We start from the raw sequence: 21,511 nt of genomic DNA, 5'->3' as shown, positions 1-21,511 counted from the left end.
AATAAAAAAAATTCCACCTAGCAATACTGAATGAAGATTAAAGGACATGGCTTCTCAGGGGTCCATAACAGTTTCAAACCAGACACTGAGCATAGTGGGGTAGCTTATTAATTCTAATAATAATCTCATGTGATCTTTAATAGACTTTGATGCTTTAGACCCAGGAATGCGGGACAAACACATTTGGTAACTATTATAGTCTGTGAAATTCATGAGGTCATCCTGGATACTTGTAATTTCTTCATGTATCAGACTGTAAAACTCTTGAATCAGTATTTCAAGTATTCTAGCTTGATAAGGTACTGCTAATGGATTAGTTCTTTAGGTAACTTAAGTTTTTTTTCTTTACAAGAACTTCTTCAACTGTTCTCATATATCCAATTTGACTTTTAAAGGGGAACCAGTTTTAAAGGATGACAACTTAGGGTCCCAGGGGTTAAATATACTGAATATTTCTGAAATCAGTGACTTTTTAATCAAAGTTATGTAAACAAAGGGGGAACAAAATTATATTACTAGTTCACATTACTTAGGCTGAAATTTATCACTGCATATGGGTAGGAGCCAAAAAAAAAAGTAACTGATTTACACTTAGACAAACAAGGAATAAAATAAACATACCTATAAGTAAAGCATGGTGAATCTATAAAGAAATAAAAACAAGATGGTTTCATGTGATGAAGAGATATTTCATAGTTAGGATGTTAAATACTCCTGTTTTTTGGGGGATATGTATAAATATGTGACATGTTAGAGGTCAGTTATTTCTTAGTAAATGCAGAATTCTACAGTGAAAACAATAATGTAGTTTTGGTTCTTACATTGTTTAGGTTACACACCATCCAGAGAAAATTCAAGTTTTAATGGTGGATCATCTTGAATAGAAAGAAAGGTACAAAGACAAAGAAAAATAGGTAAAAGAGAAATAGAAAGAACAGAAGTCAAAGCTCTGAGGGAGGAGATTTTCAGAAGTACTAGGGCTTGCGACAACTACCAGTTCTAATTTATGGTCAGACTTATAAAAATTTTAGTAAGGATGCTATGCCTTTGAGTGCTATCTAGAAAAGTTTTCTCCTCCAGCTTAGCAACCACAGTTTCAAATTTTAAAAGCAAAATGGTGACTGATGCACCCTACACAATAAAAGAAACAGTAAATGTCACCAATATTAAATATCAACTGGCCCCATTTTTCACTTAAAAACAAGTGATCTCTAATAGAGTCAAGAGTCTATTCTGGAGGATGCTCTTACACAAGCTTTAGGTAGATCTTGCTACCTATCAGAACCTGCCAACCCCCACCCAGGACCACTCCAGCCAATCCTAAAGAACACCTAGGGCAATTTATAAGATTCCACAAGGGTTCCAGGCACTAGAGTAACTTTCCAGAAACCTACAATCTCCAGATGGGTCCCTGGTCCAGTTAAGTCCTGAAACATAGCCCAGCCTCTCCAGAACATCAGACAGTTCCATTTCCCTACCCCATATCAGTGACAGACCCTTCCAATAACAAAAATTTAGAATGGCCACAGCCCAAACAACCCGAATGAGAGGTATGGAAAGATCAAAGGTGATGGTGGAATCATACATAGAAGATAGGACTTAACAAATAAATTATGAATGCTGAATCATTAAATTGATATCTCTTTTAGTCTCCAGTATTTTAGAGCATCTAGAAGTAAAAACCTAAAATTGTAAAATTATAACCAATGTCAAAGTCTGAAATATGTTCTACAACTAATTGTGGTGGTGTGCTTGGAAATTTATAGCTTTTTTGTATATGTTATTGTTCACAAAAAGAGAAGGAAAGAAAAGTGGACTGTGATGGTAAAAAAATATTTAAGCCCTCCAGCCTCCTATATTCTGGAGCACCCAGAAGGAAAAATCTGAGAGAATCATATGGTAGCCCATTACAAACTCTGGAATCGGTCCTGTAACTACTTGTTGAGAGTGCTTTGAAAACTACTGCTTTTTAATTTTTTTTGTTTTGTATATATATTATACTATACAATAAAAAAGTTTAAAAAATCTAATTGGAATATAAATAAATATTTCTATAAGTAAAAAAAATTATCATAGATGGAAATACTAGTGGTCAGTGAGAGGGAGGGGTAACGGGTATGGTATGTATATGTTTTTTATTTCTCTTTCTTTTTCTGGAGTGATGCAAATGTTCAAAAAAATGATCATGATGATGACTACACAACTATGTGATGAGCTTGTGAGCCACTGATTATACACCATGTATGGAATGCTCGCATGTTAAGTTATATCAATAAAAATATTTTTAAAAGATTATCATAGTGTCAGATCACAAAGAAAAGAAATCACAACCCAGTAGTCCATTAGTAACATCTAGTCATTGAACCTAATAAAAATAAGGATTTCCTTTTAGCTGAAATTTTTGGAGATATTTTTAGTACCAGCCTTCTTTCCACCTTGGAGATGTCCTGAGTAGGAAGGAACCACTTCGCCGGAGGGTGGCAAGCTGCCCATCCAGCTGTTATTGATGGCTGCAGTAGACTTGCAGGATTCAAGTCATCAGAAATCATCCTATCACTGATATTCATGAGCCTCTGAGTTTTCCTGTGGGTCTTTGCCTTCCTGACCATACATATATTTCAGTATATATGGAAACAGTATATATATATCACTGTCCACACCCTGACCCCCTTTGTCTGCCACCACCTTCCATCCACCATGTTCACGGCTCTGCTACAGGGCCTCGGAGCTTGCCTAATACAACCCAGTTGGCCTTTAACACTCAAAGCCTTTCCAGAAACTTGCAACCCATGTTATTCTTTTGATTCTCTGAATTCTCCCAGCTGAACACTATCCAGCATGATATTCATTTCTTTGCTCTCTGATTTCTCAGGAGTTTTATTTTAATTAGCTTATAAGCAAGCAAAACCATGTGTCACATCACTGCTGCACAGGATTTAATACTAATTGTGTAACAGGAACTCCATTAATAGTTGATTAATTGATAAATGAGAATAAAGATTATATACTGATTCAGAATCTAACACTAGATTTATATTTCAAGTACCAAAACAAAGAACAAGTATAACTGCCAATGCTACTGATTATACCAACTACCGAACTGTATCTGTAGGGATAAGGCAGGAAAGACACTGAAGAACATTGACTTTTCCAGGGCCACAATAACCAGGAATTTCCTGAGAAGGATATGAAGTAAAATGATTTTTAATTTTTCCCCTTTCCCCAGACATGAAGTGCTACATTCCCAACACCTCCTGTCCTACAAACCACTGTCTAATTACTATGGGTTTCTTGGTTTCTTCCAAGCTGCAGAATTCTTTTGACAATAAGATGGTCTAAAGCTTCTGAAATGCAACATACCAGAAATGGACTGGCTTTTACACAGTGGATTTATTAGGTTACAAATTTACAGTTCCAAGGCTGGGAAAATGTTCAAATCAAGGTATCCAGAGAAAGATTCCTTGACTTTGAAGAAAGGCTGCCAGCATCTGGAACACCTCTGTCGGCTGGAAAGGCACATGACTGGCATCTACTGGTCCTTGCTCCTGGTTCATTGCTTTCAGCTTCTGATTCCAATGGCTTTCCTTCTAAGTCATCTGTGGGTCCTAACTTCGCTATTCCCGGACAAATCCTAAGTTTCACTCTTAGCTTAGTGTTTCCAAACATCTCTGTCTCTTAGTTTCACCTTTCTGCCCTCTGTGTTGGCTCTCAGCTCTCTGTGTGTTTTCTGTCTTTTATTCTCTTTATGAAGACTCCAGTAAAAGGATTAAGACCCACCTTGAACTGGGTGGGTCACATCTCAATGGAAATAACCTAATCAAAGGGTCCCAACTCAAACAATAGCTCTGCCCCCACATGACTGGATTAGAACATGTCTTTTCTGGGTACATAACACTTTCAAACCAGCACTGACAGCAAATGGCCACGTGCTACTATTGTTCTACTACAGGGACAATAGGACACCAGAAAGAACAAGCTGTGTCACACCAAGAGTCCACCGGAGCATATTCCTTGTCCAAGACTGCACAGCTCCTGATGGGAGCTCTGAGTGTTTTTCCACCTTTATCTCAGTCATCCCCTCAGATACAGAGGAGATGTCCTGGATAGTCCAACCAATCTCCTAGTCCCAGTTCCAGAAGCCTTGGGAACTACCAAAACTTACAACTGAGACCTCTTCACCATCCAATAATCAACAAGCATTTTTTAAGTGCCAAGTGAGTCCCAAGCACTGACCTTGGTTCTAAAGATACCGCCAAAAGTAAGACAGCTGAGACACCAGCACCAGTGATCATCTCTTCACGCTTGGCAGACAAGTGGGCAGCTCCCACATAGCTACACCAACCAGGTGAGCAGGTGAAACGGAAGCCTTCATATGTGTGCATTTTATTGCTGTTATAAATTTGTTTTCTCTCTCTTTGTTATGGTAAGCAATTAAAAGAGATGCATATTTATGTCCTTTAAATCCCATGGAATATGTATTGACATCATTCACCTCACTGACTCTCAAATGTCTTTGAGAACAAGAAGTCCGGACTTGCCTGGTGTGTCTACTACACTCATGCAGGGAGCCACTCTGGCAGGTGTCATACCCTTTACCAAGAAGGGTGAGGCATACACAAGGTAATGAATATTTTTAAATCTTTGTAAAAAGCAAAGAAGAGAAAACTAAGATATGGGAAGTGCTAAGTGATTTCTGGGTAGAATTTCATTTTAGAAAAATGCTCTCCCCTATCCCCCCAATATATGTAGCTCTTTAGTCATTTATGGACTGAATCCCAAGCCCCTTCACACACTATGCTGTCTGCTAATCATACTCAGGACCACCAAGCATGGGTACTGTAGGGAGGCGCAGTCAGAGTATCTCTTCACAGAGGCAGTAGTCTGATTATAACAAGGATTTTAACATTCTTTTTTTTTTTTAACATGGGCAGGCACCGGGACTCGAACCCGGGTCCTCGGGCTTGGCAGGCAAGAATTCTTACCTGCTGAGCCACCATGGCCCGCCCTTTTATCATTCATCAAAGCTGATCTTTGATTTACAGACTCATGTCAAACCAGCTACTCTTGTGGATGGGTCCAAGTGAGCCTATAATGAGATTTATCTTCATGGATTAAACCTGACCTATAATAATCTCCTCAGGGCTCCCTATTGCTATTTCAGCACTGAGTTATGAAAATTCATCCCTCCACTATAAACAGAACCTAGCTCAGAGGGTAATAACTATGAGATGTATTACTCCTGGAATACAAGCACTCCTGAGACTCTGATTATAATGTCCACAGCTGAAGGCACTATTTCACAATTGAGGTTACTAGTTTCCAGATGAAAAAAAAATCTGAACTGTGGAATAACGCCTCCAGCTATGTACGCTGTAATCACACTCAGCAGTTCTTGTATCCCAAGAACAATACAGGTTACCAAGAGTTGGTTCGGCAAGCTGACTTAGGGAATGGGGGGAGAAGTCACGGGGGGATGCATGAGCAACCCTAATTTCATAGTTACTTTTATCTTCTGGCTTTCGCATAAGATATCAATGTGTCCAACAGCCACATCAACTTCACTCAAAATCAAACATAAATATCAGAGAGTAATTATCTTTCATCTAACAGGCCCGCAAACAACAGAGGTTGTTGCCTTTTGTTTTGTTTTGTTTTTAAGGAAACAATATTGACTGCTGGCTAGAGTACAGGTAGATACACTTTCTCGATAAATGAATCTATAAATCTGTGCAGCATTCCTAGAAACAATCTGGTCAGCGCTCTGGAGAACCTCAACATGGCTCACATCCTTTGTCCCCATAGCACCACCCTAAGAATCTACCCTAAAGAAATAACGAGGTAAACAGGGATTTATTAGAAGCCTACTCTTCACAGCATTATTTATAATAGGAGAAACCTGAAAATGAACTAGAGGAGGAAACAGTTTAATAAATTATGATCAATCCATTCACTGGAATATTATGTAGCCTTTAAATTGAGTCATAATCACTATGGAGAAATGCTAATTCACAGTTGTAGTCTACAACCTTTGTTAAGCAATTTATCCAAGGGCATTCAAACTGTTCCTACATCAATATTTAAGAGATATTCTCTCAGCGTTAACTAATTGGACTTCAGATCAGATTTTTTGCTTTTGAAATATAAGGCTAATGAAGTATTGATACAATGCTAAAGGAGTTCAAGTAAAACCTGTACCCTAAATAAATGCTGACACTATGTCAGTATATTCTGAATGAATTAAAAACGAAAAATGTACTTTTGCATACATTTAGTGAATTTTCCCCAAGTCCTCATAGTGCATTTTTGCAAATGGGAAAGATGAATATTCATCAAGGTCCTTTGAATATATTAGTTTAAATTGTTTGCTTTTAATATTTATAGTACATCATGAAATATAATTTTTCCATTAAAAGAAATGGAAGCAATGTCAAAGGAGAGCCACTGAAGAAACATAAAATTATACGATTTAACCCAGATATTAAAAGCTGAAAAGCAATTTGAAAGCACCTTCCGAAAAAAGTTAAGTATTCTGGAAAGCTACCTTCCAGTTTGTTCAGTCTCTGAATTTTGAGCAAAGATGAGGAAGAAAGGAATAAGGTGGTCCACCATCATGCAATGTAAGGACAAAACAGTTAAAATACCACCCCAAATCAAATGACCTGAGGGCAAGTGCTGGTTTTCTTTCCGTTTTATAATATCAGCCAAGTCTGGCTGACAAAATCCAATGAACATTTTTCTGACTACCCACAGAAACACTGACACTAGCACTGCTTGAGCGCCAGGCACTGGGCGAAGCCCCTTGCAAGAGTTCTCTCATTTAATCCTCATGATAACCTTACAACCATTAGCCCCAGTTCACAGACGAACAGAGGCTTCCACAGCTAGTGGGTGGTAGAAACTGGATTTAATCTCGGACACCCCATGCTCAAAACCACTGCTCTTTCCCCTCAATCCCATTTTCCAACTGAACAATGACAGTTTAATTTCTGAATACAGTTCCACAGTGAACCCTTTGGTTTGAAGAACAGCTTCCTGATTAGGCTAAATAATATAAACCTAAATAAACAAACAAACAAATCTGAGTCAGTCCTGGAGTACTAAAAGGGAAAAAGGAAATTCGTTCGTTTGCTCATTTAACAAGTCTTCAACTGAGAATATACTAGATGTCAGGGCTCTACCCTAGGCATCGGGGAAATAGCTTTGAAAACAGAAAAACATAACCCTGCCCCCACAGAACTTACCGTTAGAGAAATAAATGATACACAACAAACAAAATAAATAAACACACTGCATATTAGAAGATGATAAAGCTATGGAGACCAATGAATCTAGGATGTGGGGTGTGAGGCACGCTGTGTGGGGAACAGTTTCCAGTAGGATGGTCAGGGAAGACCACAGCAAGATAGATTGGGAATGTGCAGTTCAAACAAATAAAAGAGACGAGGCCCATGCATCAAAGCAAAAGTGAAAATTGAAAAAAAATATCAGAAACTAGCGTTCACTGTTTTTCTGCCAACCATCCATTACTAAAATATATGAAGGTCATGAATATTTCTTAGGATGGCCACATATACCATTTCTAAGCTTAGGTCATCATGGTTTTCAACCTTATTTTCCTACAGAGAAATCAGTCATCAATGGTCTTGCCTCTGCCTCCTGCGATTCCCACCTTTTTTTGCCAGAAAGCAGCGTCTATAAAACGCCCCCTGCTTTTGATGACGACAACTTCTTTGATAAAGTACCCATGTGTAAGGGGAGGGACAGAGAGATGGAGAAAGCAAATGGGGAAATGAGCTTTCCCCCTTTCAGATTAATGCATATGAAGTATACATCTGACACCTCATTAGCAGTCCCCGCTGGTGTCCCAGCAGGTGGACCTTGGCTGAGCATGTATTCTGCCAGCTACCAGGCTACTTAGGACGATTGGCAACACACCATTTATCTGAAATGCCCAAAATGTCTGGAAGAGGGAGCACAAGTACATTTAGCATTGCCAGGGAAAACTAGATTCTTCAGGCTAGGAATTAATCTCCTCCCTGAGAAGGTAGTTAGCATTACCTCCCAGCTTGCCTATGGCATCAGAATCACTACAGAATTCATACCTACCAAACACGGGGAACTTCACTTACATATTTCTAGCATGTATCAATATCTCTCACGCTGAGGGTCTATACTTCTCCAGAATGTATGCTGCTGTGATTGAGCAAGAAATGTGATTATGTCCATTGTATCACTGTCATCTAGACATATGCAACTGTGATTCTTGATTCTCCCACTCCCTCCACACTTAAGCGTGACATCACTTCAGCTTAATTGTTTAATCAGTTCACACATACATGTAAAAAGATTGAGCCAGTGTGACGACATCACCGCTGGAAAGCAGATTAATGAAATTTCCTTGAATGTGGACACTTCCATAGTTTCCATGATTTTGTCACCATATTGTCTGAGCAGCGATGTGGAAGCAGACAGAACCTGGCCTATTATTACATGCACTTTAGGGCTAATCATGATTGTAGGATACACACTGAACAGCAAAACTATAGAGATTGTAGATGGCTAGTCCTGTTAGGAGACTCGTTCCAGCATACCGAATAACACCATCATTTTCACCCTGCAACTAGACCAATCTTTCAGTTTCCCGTGAATACTTATTCTTTCCTTCAACATTATTTATTAAATGACCGCTATGTGCATGGCATTGTGTTAGAAGCAGTGAGGAGTACAAAATAAAATCAGATGGGATTTTGCCCTCAAGGAGATTGCAATCTAGTAGGGGGATAGTAGGCATATACACAAAGAACTAAAATAAAGGTGCACGGTGATAAATTCAGGGGAGTCAGAAGGAAGGATGACTTCTAGCTTCGTGGCAGAGGGGATAGGAGCGGGGTTGCCATCGAAAAGGAGATCAGAGTGAAGTCTGTCTATTGTACTAGGCAACTCCAGAAACATCAGCTAGTTTGAAAGATAAGGAAAAGGAAACAGAAGGAAGAGAGGGAAATTGTGGGTGCTAACAATGTAGATTTCTATTCTTTCAGTATCATTCTCTATCAAATCTACCAGTTCATTTAAATTTCCGAGCTGGGCTCAAGATGAGTCAGATGTAGTCCAATGTAAAGGTAGAAACATGAAACAGATTAACTTTCATGCCCCTGTAGCCAAGTGGTTCTGCAAAGGGTACCCAAAGCAGGAAAAGGAATTACTATGTACTTGCGTGATATACTGAAACAGACAGTGTGGCACAGAAATCTGGGTGGACCAGAGTAGAACAATATGGAAATCAAAACGATGGTCTGCCTGGCTTCTCTCCCCCTGCTGCTGCTACAGCTTGTAACGCGGCAGAAGGCGGGGAAAGAAGACTTGGTCAAAGAGCCGGCAAATACTCTTTCCTACACTACCATATAGGAATCAGTAAAACCTCAGGAGGGAAAGATACCATGAGGGTTAAATTTTAAAGCTTCGAGTTATAAATGGTTAAAATCATATTCTGGCTTCCCCATGTCCAAAAGGTACCAAAGATCTATCAACCTAACAACAGAAATGTTAATGAGGTTAACATTTATTGAGACTTGCTATGTGCCAAGGACTATTCTAAATCTTCTCTTCATGGTATTTCAGAGTTTTTCCTGTTGTGGTATTAAGCAAATATTAGGAATACAAAATTTGCAGGTAAATAGCTTCATAATCTAACTTATTCTTTGACAGGAATGTGATCAGACAGATTATAGAGAGTACTCTTCTCATGTTTTCTATTAATATTTCTCCTTATTTTTTATGCTATTACCAAATATTTTAGGTCACAGAATAGGTATTTCATCAATGAAAAAATCGATTTCTGCATCTGGTTACATGACTGAAAGTATTAAACAGTATATTACTTCACGATAGTATTGTTTTAATCAGAATGTGTTAGTTGATGTCATGGTTAGGTACATGTGTCAATTTGGTCAAGTTGTGGTAGCTGTTTATCTGATCGGGCAAGCACTGGACTGTCTGTTGCAATGAGGACATTTCATAGGATTAGGTCATGATCACGTCAGCTGCATCCACAGCTGATTCCATTTGTAATCAGCCAAAAGGGAGTGTCTTCTACAATGAGTGATGCTAAATCTAATCACGGGAAGCCTTTTAAGGAGGACTCAGAGGAGACAGGCCCCATTGCTGCTTTGGCTGGTGAGCCTCTCCTGTGGAGTTCATCCAGACCCTCCATCGGAGTCGGCGGCTTCACAGCCTACCCTGTGGATTTTGGACTCTGCGTTCCTACGGTCACGTGAGACACTTTCATAAATTTTATATTTGCAAGTGTTCCCTGTTGATTCTGTTTCTCTAGAGAACCCTAACTAATACATCTTGGTACCGGGAGTGGTTCTTAAGGAACAGAGTCTTAAAAATGGGTTTTTATGAATGGTTTTCTACTCTGACTGGACTCAGAGACACTAAGGACTCTGATTCCCGTAATCAGAATGACATTCCCAATCCATGGAGTGAGCTGGCAAAAGAGATAGTCAAAATATCATCATTCGATTCTCCTAATGCTTCACTTGTATGAAGCAAGACTCTGGGGGATAATGTTTTTGACACCTTTACAGAGCTTTGTAGAAATAAGAGTTATAGAGATGTTGGTTGGTTGTTGTTAGATACACTGTCTACATTAAAGGGTGAAAGGGATGGGCTTAAGGCTTCAAACGAGAAGCTTAAGCACCGTCTGAAAGATGTAGACGTTTCTATGAGTATCCTGAAGGAAAATTTTATTTCCTGTAGCCGTAGACTTGAGATCTCTGAAAATCAGACTCAGAATCTTATTGTTAGAGTAGCAACTTTACATCGTAAACTGAAATCTCAGTCTTGCACGGTGTCTGCCATTAAACGGAGGACATTGATTGGAAAGGAGTGGGACCCTGAAAAATGGGATGGTGACATATGGATTGATAATGATGTTGGGGCGAGGTTGAAACCCTAGGCCATGCTGAGTCTTCTCTAGATAACCCTGTAATAGTCTGCCCCGAGGACATAGATGCCCCACCTCCAGCCTGCCTCGAGGAATTGGCCACCCAACCTCCTCCTGAAGGGATTAACCCTAGAGTGATTAATCCTGTTTCACCAGATGAAACTGCAAATGAAGGCCCTGAAGCAAATGGCTTGGAAGATGTGTCTAATTCTTTTCATGGCCCACCCCACCACCCCTCATTTCTTCCAGACCTATAACTAGACTAAAGTCCCAACAGGCCCCTAAAGGTGAGGTACAAAGTATCACACATGAGGAGGTATGCTATACTCCAAAAGAACTGTGTGAGTTTTCCAATTTATATAGACAGAAATCAGGGGAATATGTGTGACAATGGATTTTAAGAGTGTGGGATAATGTTGGAAGGAATATAAGGCTGGATCAGGTTGAATTTATTGATATGGGCCCGCTAAGCAGAGATTCTGCATTCAATGTTATAGCTCAAGCGGTTAGAAAAGGTGTTAACAGCTTGTTTGGGTGGTTGGTTGAAACATGGATCAAAAGGTGGCCAACATTACCTGAGGTTGAAATGCCAGAACAGCCCTGGTGTAATGTAGATGAGGGGATCCAGAGGCTTAGAGAGATTGGAATGTTAGAGTGGATTTATCATGCAAAGCCTGCTCTTACACCCCAGGAATGTCCAGAGGATGCACCTTTTACCAGAACAGTAAGAAATAAATTTGTTAGACTAGCACCATCATCCCTGAAGAGCTCTGTGGTTGCACTTCTCTGTAGGTCAGATATTACTGTGGGAACTGCTGTCACTGAGCTGGAATCCTTAAACACAATGGGGATGACAGGATCCCGAGTTGGCAGAAGCCAGGTGGCAGCACTTAATCACCAAAGACAGGGTAGACGTGGCTATTATAATAGACAGCAAACTCAAAGGAGGCGTCAAAATTATATGACATGCAGAGATTTGTGGCATTGGCTAGTAAATCATGGGGTACATAGAAATACAATAGAAGGGCAGTCTACTAAATTCTTGTTGGAGCTGTATAAACAAAAAGAGTTCTAGGTCAAGGGAACAGAAGTCTAACCTGAATTACAAAAACAAAGAGTCACGTCCCCTTAATCAGTTTCCAGACTTGAAACAGTTTACAGACCCAGAGCCCCTTGAATGAAGGGGAGGCCAGGTCCCTATGGGGGAGAAACCTGCTACACTGCCACAAATTTATACTGTTAAGTCTTCCCCAAGGAGACCGATGGCCTTTTACCAGGGTAACTGTGCATTGGGGAAAAGGAAATGATCAGATATTTCAGGGATTATTAGACACTGGTTCAGAAGTGACATTAATTCCAGGGGACCCAACATGTCACTCTGGACCACCAGTCAGAGTGGGGGCTTATGGAGGCCAGGTGATCAATGGAGTTTTAGCTCAGGTTCGTCTCACAGTGGGTCCAGTGGGCCCCCGGACCCATCCTGTAGTTATTTCCCCAGTTCTGGAATGTATAATTGGCATAGACATACTGAGCAACTGGCAGAATCCCCACGCTGGCTCTCTAACTTGTGCAGCGAGGGCTATTATGGTGGGAAAGGCCAAGTGGAGGCCACTAGAACTGCCCCTACCAAGCAAAATAGTAAATCAAAAGCAATACCGTATTCCTGGAGGGATTGCAGAGATTACTGCCACTCTTAAGGACTTGAAAGATGCAGGGGTGGTGATTCCCACCACATCCCCATTCAACTCTCCTATTTGGCCTGTGCAAAAACAGATGGGTCTTGGAGAATGACAGTGGATTATCGTAAGCTCAACCAGGTGGTAACTCCAATTGCAGCTGCTATTCCAGATGTAGTATCATTGCTTGAGCAAATCAACACATCCCCTGGTACCTGGTATGCAACCATTGATCTGGCAAATGCTTTTTTCTCAATAGCGATTAGTAAGGACCACCAGAAACAGTTTGCTTTCAGCTGGCAAGGTCAGCAATATACTTTCACTGTCCTACCTCAGGGGTATATCAACTCTCCAGCCCTATGTCATAATCTTGTTCGCAGAGACCTTGATCGTTTCTGCCTCCCACAAGACATCACACTGGTCCATTATATTGATGATATCATGCTGATTGGACCTAGTGAGTAAGAAGTAGCAACTACTCTAGATTTACTGGTAAGGCATTTGCGTGTCAGAGGATGGAAAATAAATCCAACAAAAATACAGGGGCCTTCCACCTCAGTAAAATTTCTAGGTGTCTAGTAGTGTGCAGCATGTCGAGATATCCCTTCTAAGGTGAAGAATAAGTTGCTGCATCAGGCCCCTCCCAGAACCAAAAAAGAGGCACAACGCCTAGTTGGTCTCTTTGGATTTGGGCGACAACATATCCTTCATTTAGGTGTGCTACTCCGGCCCATTTATCGAGTGACCAGAAAAGCTGCTAATTTTGAGTGGGGACCTGAACAAGAGGAGGCTCTGTGACAGGTCCAGGCTGCTGTACAAGCTGCTCTCCCACTTGGGCCGTATGATCCAGCAGATCCAATGGTGCTGGAAGTGTCAGTGGCAAATAGAGATGCTGTCTGGAGCCTTTGGCAGGCCCCTATAGGAGAATCACAACGCAGATCCTTAGGATTTTGGAGCAAAGCCTTACCATTTGCTGCTGATAACTACTCTCCTTTTGAGAAACAGCTTTTGGCCTGCTACTGGGCCTTAGTAGAGACTGAACGCTTAACCATGGGCCACCAAGTTACCATGAGACCTGAGTTGCCTATCATGAGTTGGGTGTTGTCTGACCCACCAAGCCATAAAGTTGGGCGTGCACAGCAGCACTCTATTGTAAAATGGAAATGGTATATACGAGAAAGGGCCAGAGCAAGTGCTGAAGGCACAAGTAAGTTACATGAAGAAGTGGCACAAACGCCCATGGTTTCTACTCCTGACACATTACCTTCTCTTTCCCAGACCAGAGCTATGGCCTCTTGGGGAGTTCCTTACAGTGAACCGACTGAGGAAGAGAAAACTTGGGCCTGGTTTACAGATGGTTCAGCATGATATGCAGGTACCACCCGAAAGTGGACAGTTGCAGCATTACAACCCCTTTCTGGGGTGTCCTTGAAGGACAGTGGTGAGGGGAAATCCTCCCAGTGGGCAGAACTTCGAGCAGTGCACCTGGTTGTTCATTTTGCATGGAAGGAAAACTGGCCAGAGGTGCGTTTGTATACTGACTCATGGGCTGTTGCTAATGGTTTGGCTGGATGGTCAGGGACTTGAAAAGACCATAATTGGAAAATTGGTGACAGAGAGGTCTGGGGAAGAAGTATGTGGATAGACCTTTCTGAGTGGGCTAAAAACATGAAGATATTTGTGTCCCATGTGAATGCACACCAGAGGGTGACTTCAGCAGAGGAAGATTTTAATAATCAAGGGGATATGATGACCCATTCTGTGGATACTAGTCAGCCTCTTTCCCCAGTAACTCCTGTTATTGCCCAATGGGCTCATGAACAAAGTGGTCATGGTGGTAGGGATGGAGGTTATGCATGGACTCAGCAACATGGACTTCCACTCACCAAGGCTGACCTGGCTACAGCCACTGCTGACTGCCCAATCTGCCAGCAACAGAGACCCACACTCAGCCCCCGATATGGCACCATTCCTCAAGGTGACCAGCCAGCTACATGGTGGCAGGTTGATTACATTGAACCACTCCCTTCATGGAAGGGGCAGCGATTTGTTCTAACTGAAATAGACACATACTCCGGATATGGGTTTGCTTTCCCTACATGCAATGCTTCTGCCAAAACTACCATCCGTGGGCTTACAGAATGCCTTATCCATTGTCGTGGTATTCCACATAGCATTGCTTCGGATCAAGGAACACACTTCACAGCAAATGAAGTGCGGGAATGGGCACATGCTCATGGAATTCTCTGGTCTTACCATGTTCCCCATCATCCAGAAGCAGCTGGATTGATAGAACGGTGGAATGGCCTTTTGAAAACTCAATTACTGTGCCAAATAGGTGGCAAAAACTTGAAAGGCTGGGGTAATGTTCTCCAGGAAGCTGTGTATGCTCTGAATCAGCATCTGCTGTATGGTGCTGTTTCTCCCATAGCCAGGATCCATGGGTCCAGGAACCAAGGGGTGGAAATGGGTGTGGTACCACTCACTATTACCCCTAGTGACCCACTAGGAAAATTTTTGCTTCCTGTCCCTGCTACCCTGAGTTCTGCTGGTCTACAGGTTTTAGTTCCAAAACGGGGTGTGCTTTCTCCAGGAGAAACAACAACGATACCACTGAAGTGGAAGTTAAGATTGCCACCTGGTCACTTTGGGCTACTTATGCCTCTGGATCAACACGCCAAGAAGGGGATTACATTATTGTCTGGGGTAACTGACCCTGACTATCAGAAAGAAGTAGGACTGCAACTACATAATGGAGGTAAAGAAGAGTTTTCTTGGAATACAGGAGATCCCCTAGGGCATCTATTAGTACTACCATGCCCTGTGATTAAAATCAATGGAAAACTGCAACAACACAATCCAGGCAGGACCACTAATGGCTCTGAGACTTCAGGAATGAAGGTTTGGGTCACCCCACCAGGCAAAGAACCACGGCCAGCTGAAGTGCTTGCTGAGGATAAAGGGAACATGGAATGGGTAGTGGAAGAAGGTAGTGATAAATATGAACTTCGACCACGTGATCAGTTACAGAAACGAGGACTGTAATGCTGTTTTGTTCATGTTATACTGTTTAAGTTGTAAGATATGAAGTTTAAGAATGAATGTTGCCTAAGGATTTGCACCCTATTCTGGAGAGATTTAATGTGTTTCCAGTTATATGCAGGACAGTTGAGTATTGTCAGGTAAAAGGAAAAATGTGTGCTTATTTGTTTTCATTTGGAAATTAAGTATGGTTTAAGGTGATATATATATAGGTGCCAAGTTGACAAGGGGTGGACTGTCATGGTTAGGCACATGTGTCAACTCGGCCAAGTTGTGGTAGCTGTTCATCTGATTGGGCAAGCGCTGGCCTGTCTGTTGCAATGAGGACATTTCATAGGATTGGGTCATGATCACGTCAGCTGCATCCACAGCTGATTCCATTTGTAATCAGCCAAAAGGGAGTGTCTTCTGCAATTAGTGATGCTAAATCTAATCACCGGAAGCCTTTTAAGGAGGACTCAGAGGAGACAGGCCCCACTGCTGCTTTGGCTGGTGAGCCTCTCCTGTGGAGTTCATCCAGGCCATCCATTGGAGTCATCGGCTACGCAGCCTGCCATGAGGATTTTGGACTCTGCGTTCCTACGGTCACGTGAGACACTTTTATAAATTTTATATTTGCGAGTGTTCCCTGTTGGTTCTGTTTCTCTAGAGAACCCTAACTAATATAGTCGGCAGTAAATAGAATTACTACTTAAGAAGAATACTATTCAAGTGGTTGAAAAGCACTTTCATTTTCTTTAAAACCACTAATTGGAGGGAATTACCCTCTTTCCTTATAAAAGTAAGCACTTATGGTAAAATAAGATTTCATTACAATTCCCCAAGAAGAAAAAGCTACTTTGGACTTGGGACTGGGGTGGTGAAAGATGTTATCTACCATTTGCTTTATTTGTTTCTGTTTTTTTTTTCCACCATTTGCTTTAACTATGTCTTTAAAAATAAGTCCCAATATTTTCATATGAGGAAAAAGATTAATTTTGGCTTAAAGTAGTAGTTGATTTTGAAGTCATAAAATATCTTAAAAGAAACTTCTTCAGGAACACCTAATTAAGTAGATTCAGAATCTTAATCATTCTGTTACATAGCATCAGGGAATTCCAGAGCATAAAGGAACTTCATAGACCTTTGAATACCTGCCTTCCCCTTGCAGTGAATGTGATGTGATAAAATTTGAGAGACTAGGTGACTTGCCCAAGTTCACAGTTGCAAAAACATGACTAGAGGCTTGACTTAAATTCTCTGTATACTGCTGTATGATTTCCAATTATCCAACAAAATTTATTATCAATGCATAAAATCATAATGCACCAATTTGCATCTTCATCAGTAACAGATGTTTTGAAACAAATATTCCTACCACCAATGTATGCCATACATGCATACAACCCTACCACCAATGCAAAAGTCACTTCTACAATGCAGAAATAATTTCTAAGTCAAAGGTTAAAGAAGAAAAATAAAGGGCCCACTAAGAAACAAAAGTCGAGTAAGCATCTTGATTAAAAATAAAGGTCTACATTGGAAAAAAATACAAGAATGTACAAATCCATGCTGCTAACAAATAAACAAATAAATATTTTTGCTGTGTGCCAACCAGAATATGTGGAGAGAGTGCTAGAGCTGGAAACAAAACTGCCAGCCATTTTCAATCAACATAATAATGAATGTTTCAGACAAGAATCATCAATTGTAACTCCAGGGGGAAATTTTGATGAGGAGAAAGATGTTTACATGGCCTTAACATGTCTCCCCACAGACTGCTTATTCATCACAAGAGAAGCAATCAAAATCACCTCTGTGGGCAGCTGGACATCGTGGGTCTGCAGATGTGATGCCAGGAAAAAGACCTGGTGCTAATGCTGGATTCTGGCTGGGAATGAAAAAATCTGAATCTACCCATGAAGAAGTATCGCAAAGATGTAATATTGAGGAACATTCCAATTAAAGGTGGGGGTGGGTGCATATTCTTCAAAACTGTCAATGTCATAATAAAGAAAAAAAAAGCAGCAAAGAAAAGCTGTGGAAATGTTCCAGATTAAAGGAGACTAAAGAAACGTAAAACAGATGTAACGATTAAATGCAATACAGGTCCCTAGACCGGGTCCTATTCTGGTGCAGCAAAATGGTGCAGTAAAATATAAAGTATATTATTAGGTCAATTGATAAAACTGAAGTGAAGTTGGCAGAGTAGATAAGTAGATTGCATCAGCCAGAAATTTACTGAAGTTGATAACTGTTATAACCAGGGACATGATAAAAACAACTTACTCCCAAATAGTTCAAAATTCATGTGTGTACATATATAGGTGCATCTATTGATACTATTAGATGCACATACCCATATACACAGGGAGAGAAGAACACAAGTGATAAAACAAAAAAATTGGGAAAAATGTAAACAGGTGGATGTAAGTACAGGATAAACCAAACATCTACATACTTTTACTTTTGCTACTTTTCTGTGAATTTGGAATGATTTTCAAATAAAAATTTAAAAAAAATGCCTAGAAACATTCTCATTTCTTTCGGGGGGCGGGTGGGCAACCAGTGCAATAGTGAGGAAAGCAGAGGAGACAGGAATAAATGTACAGAGGCAAGTTCAGAGAAAGAACCCCAAATTTCAGGGCAGGGTTGGGGAGGACTCGGGAAAACGAGCACACCGAAAAGTCTGTTTCACACCGCTGAATCCGTAATTAAGATTAAATGGGGAGAGGCAAGCCAGAGCCCCGCCCCGCCCCCACGCCTCGCCCCGCCCCGCGCCCAGGGCCCCGCCCACACTCACCGGGCTGGCTGTGAGCGATGGTGCCGACTGTCCCAGGGCCTGGCTGCGCATGCGCAGAAGGCTGGACGTCTCGGCCGCGTTCGGCCAGGCCGGGCCGGCCTTGGGGTTCGGGAGTAGGTAGCGGCCTGTTGGAGTGAAGACAGGACAGTGTGAGCGGGACGGTGGAGGGCCCGACCCCCAGGACCCGGCCGTGGGTTCCGACGGGGTCCTCCCACTTCAGCCCGAGGTGCGCCGGGAGAGGAGTGGCGGGGGCCCCGTCTGCCTGCAGGACCGTGCAGCGGTCACCGCTCCGTGCGCCTCTGTGCATCGCCGCCTCAGCACGATGGACGCACGATGGACGCACGATGGACGCACGATGGACGCAACGCACGCGGGCGCTGCGGAAAACGCCTCAAACGTCTCCTGTCCACGGCGACTGGAACCAGATAGAAGCGCGCGGACAGAGTGCACGAAGCGCAGCTCATGGTCGGCGAGGGAGGCGCAGGCCCCTCTCCCCACCCGCTTCTCGGCCGCACAGGCGTTCTGTCTGGCCGTGTCCGTGGGGTCAGGACGGCCTCCACGGGCATGGATCGCTGCGCAGCGCCCACCAGCCTCGAATGCGGAGAGCGCGCGTATGCTCTACAGCCGAGCCGCCGGCCGGCCGGCCGCCCCGTCCAACATCTTGGCGCGCGGCCTAGGCTCGCGTGGACACTCAGGCGAGCGAGGTGGACGTGAAACAGTTACGAACTCGGCGAAAGCACGGCCTGGGCTGGAATTTTATCTGCTTTGTCCCAATATTAGCACAACTGGCCAAAGTAGGTGCCCAGTAAGAATGTGATGAATTAATGAGGATGCACAGGGACAACGAAGAGATGTTGGCAACCCACAGAATCTCATCAGAGAATCACGACCGTCACACTCCAGCTCCAACCTGCGCCAGTCATGAGGGTCTGCAAGCATGCGTGGCTCCTTCTGGGCAGACCTGGTACTTGTGAAAGACACGGACCCTCTTCCCTCAGGGAATGCACCTCGCAAGCATGTCCACTGGTTAACAACTGTCCTGAGATATTAATTAGTATACCATTACCGCCCATGCGACTCCCAGGACTATCCTAGCACATGAGCTTGAGGCTTCTCCGATCAGTTCTCCTCCTTAGGTGGTCTAAGGCTTTCATCCAAATGCATTTGGAGATGTATATCCAATTGCAGAGGAAAAAATGTTCTTATTTTGCTAAAATTGCTCTCTCAGTCTCACATTATATAGTGAAACACAGGCTCTAGATTTGATTTTTTTTTAACATTTTTTAATTGTGAAATATATATTTTAAAAAACAATAAATTTCAAAGTACGTTTTAACAAGTAGCTGTAGGACAAATTTCAAAGTTTGGTACATAAAATTTTAGGGTTTTCCTTCTAGATGCACCAAGACACTGGAGACTAAAAAGAAATATCAAAATAATGATTCAGTAGTTGTACTCATTTGTTAGATCCTAACTTCTCTGTTATAACTCCTTCCTTTCATCCTTCTCGCAATATTTAGGGATATTTGGGTTTCTAGATCTGATTTTGAGATCCTACCCGTGGCTGAATGACCCTGAGAAAGGAGGTTATTCAATTTTTCTTGGCTTTGATTTTTCCATCTCTAAAATGGAGTTGATAGACTCTATCATATAATTTGTTAGGAGATTCAAGAGTTTTATAAGTAAAGTTCTCAGTAGAGTTCCTAGAACCTACAAAAGCACTCAATTAAGGTTAGCTATTAAACCATAACAGTAATAAAATTGAAAAGTACCGTTTTTGCTTAGGTGTGGTTTCTTTTTACTCACAAGTAGAAAATGCAAACACATATAAAGAAAAAACAAATCCTCCATAATCACAACCAGGGGTGATCACTAGCAACATTTCAATGATTTCCCTCCAGACCTTCCTTTTGTAACTTGTGTCTTCTTACAAAATGGGGTCATGCTGGTTTTAGGCAACTGCTATGCCCTCCACATAATCGATTATGACCTCTTCCAGGCAAATAAGTACATCACATATCTACTTGAGGTGTACACACTATCACTGAAAATACAAATATAGTTATCTGTGTGGTTCTGGTCATCATCTCAGAAACATCCAAGGACATTTTTGTGTAGGGTATGTTACCTTTAACGTCTAGACTTTTTATTTTTCCACCTTGCCTTATTTTGAAACACAGATTAAAAAGTAGGCTGTGAGAGGCTTCGCGAAATCTACCCCTTTCTTAGGCTTGAAGGTAAGATGTTAGTGAGGAAGGGCAGGAAGACTGTGGAGTGCATTTACGAATACAGGCATCAATATTATATGAATAAATTATTTATTTAGCATAGAAATCACACTCACTGTTTGAAAAAATCACTTGTTAAAAAAACATCAATTGTGAGACATATAAATTCATAGATTTTTTTTTGATCCTCCTGTGTCCTTTCCTACATTTTATGTTCTATATTTTTCTTTGTTCATGTTTCAGAGAAAAGCATGATAGGAGGCATAGAAACAACATGATGTCAGGGCTTATGTGATGGAGAGAATCTATTCCAGCCTTGCCACTGTTCTGCCTCAGGTGTGTTGTTTTAAAGAAGGCTAAGGATTGGTATACACACAAAATTTAATGCAATAATGGAAAATTTAAAGGGCAACCATTTTACTGAAGTTCACTAAAGAATTCTATACATCAGTTTTATTTTTCTTTTATGAGAAGATAATTTATAGACTACCTATAATCCCCTGAAGGTAAAGAAATAGGTTTATTCATTTCTGTATCCCCAGTATTTCCAGTATTCCCAGGACTCTGGCACTTAGTAAATGCTCAGTAAACATTTGTTGAATAGCATGCAGTGGAGTAAATGTATTTCAACAGCATTTGATCAAGAAGACAGGAAGAATACAACCGAATAGATGACTTTCTTAAATTTCATTTGTAATATATAACACAATAGCTAAAATATATCAAGCCCTTACTATATGCCAGGCCTGTCACTTCCTAACAATCCTAGAGGGGAGGTTATCTCTAAAGCCAGGAAAGGTTATGGCATTAGGCAACATCAAGTAGGCAAAACCAG

General features: G+C 41.5%; 1 protein-coding gene across 20 annotated transcripts in view; it reads right to left on the bottom strand.

The window, feature by feature from the left end:
* MAST4 (microtubule associated serine/threonine kinase family member 4) overlaps nucleotides 1-21,511 on the bottom strand; it is a 632,749-nt gene that overhangs the window by 417,635 nt on the left and 193,603 nt on the right. For all 20 annotated transcript variants that reach the window (XR_013158026.1, XM_077117360.1, XM_077117394.1 and 17 more), the window contains one exon: nucleotides 18,449-18,573. Coding sequence is in view for 19 of the 20 variants with exons in the window: in XM_077117360.1 (XP_076973475.1) it covers nucleotides 18,449-18,573 (125 nt within the window). In the remaining variant the exon portion in view is untranslated. The remainder of the gene's footprint in view (nucleotides 1-18,448; nucleotides 18,574-21,511) is intronic.

The sequence above is a fragment of the Tamandua tetradactyla genome, chromosome 9 (genome assembly GCF_023851605.1).
Source record: "Tamandua tetradactyla isolate mTamTet1 chromosome 9, mTamTet1.pri, whole genome shotgun sequence".
NCBI lineage: Eukaryota > Metazoa > Chordata > Mammalia > Pilosa > Myrmecophagidae > Tamandua > Tamandua tetradactyla.
Note: the sequence above shows the minus strand (reverse complement) of the source record. Positions and strands in the feature narration are given on the sequence as shown.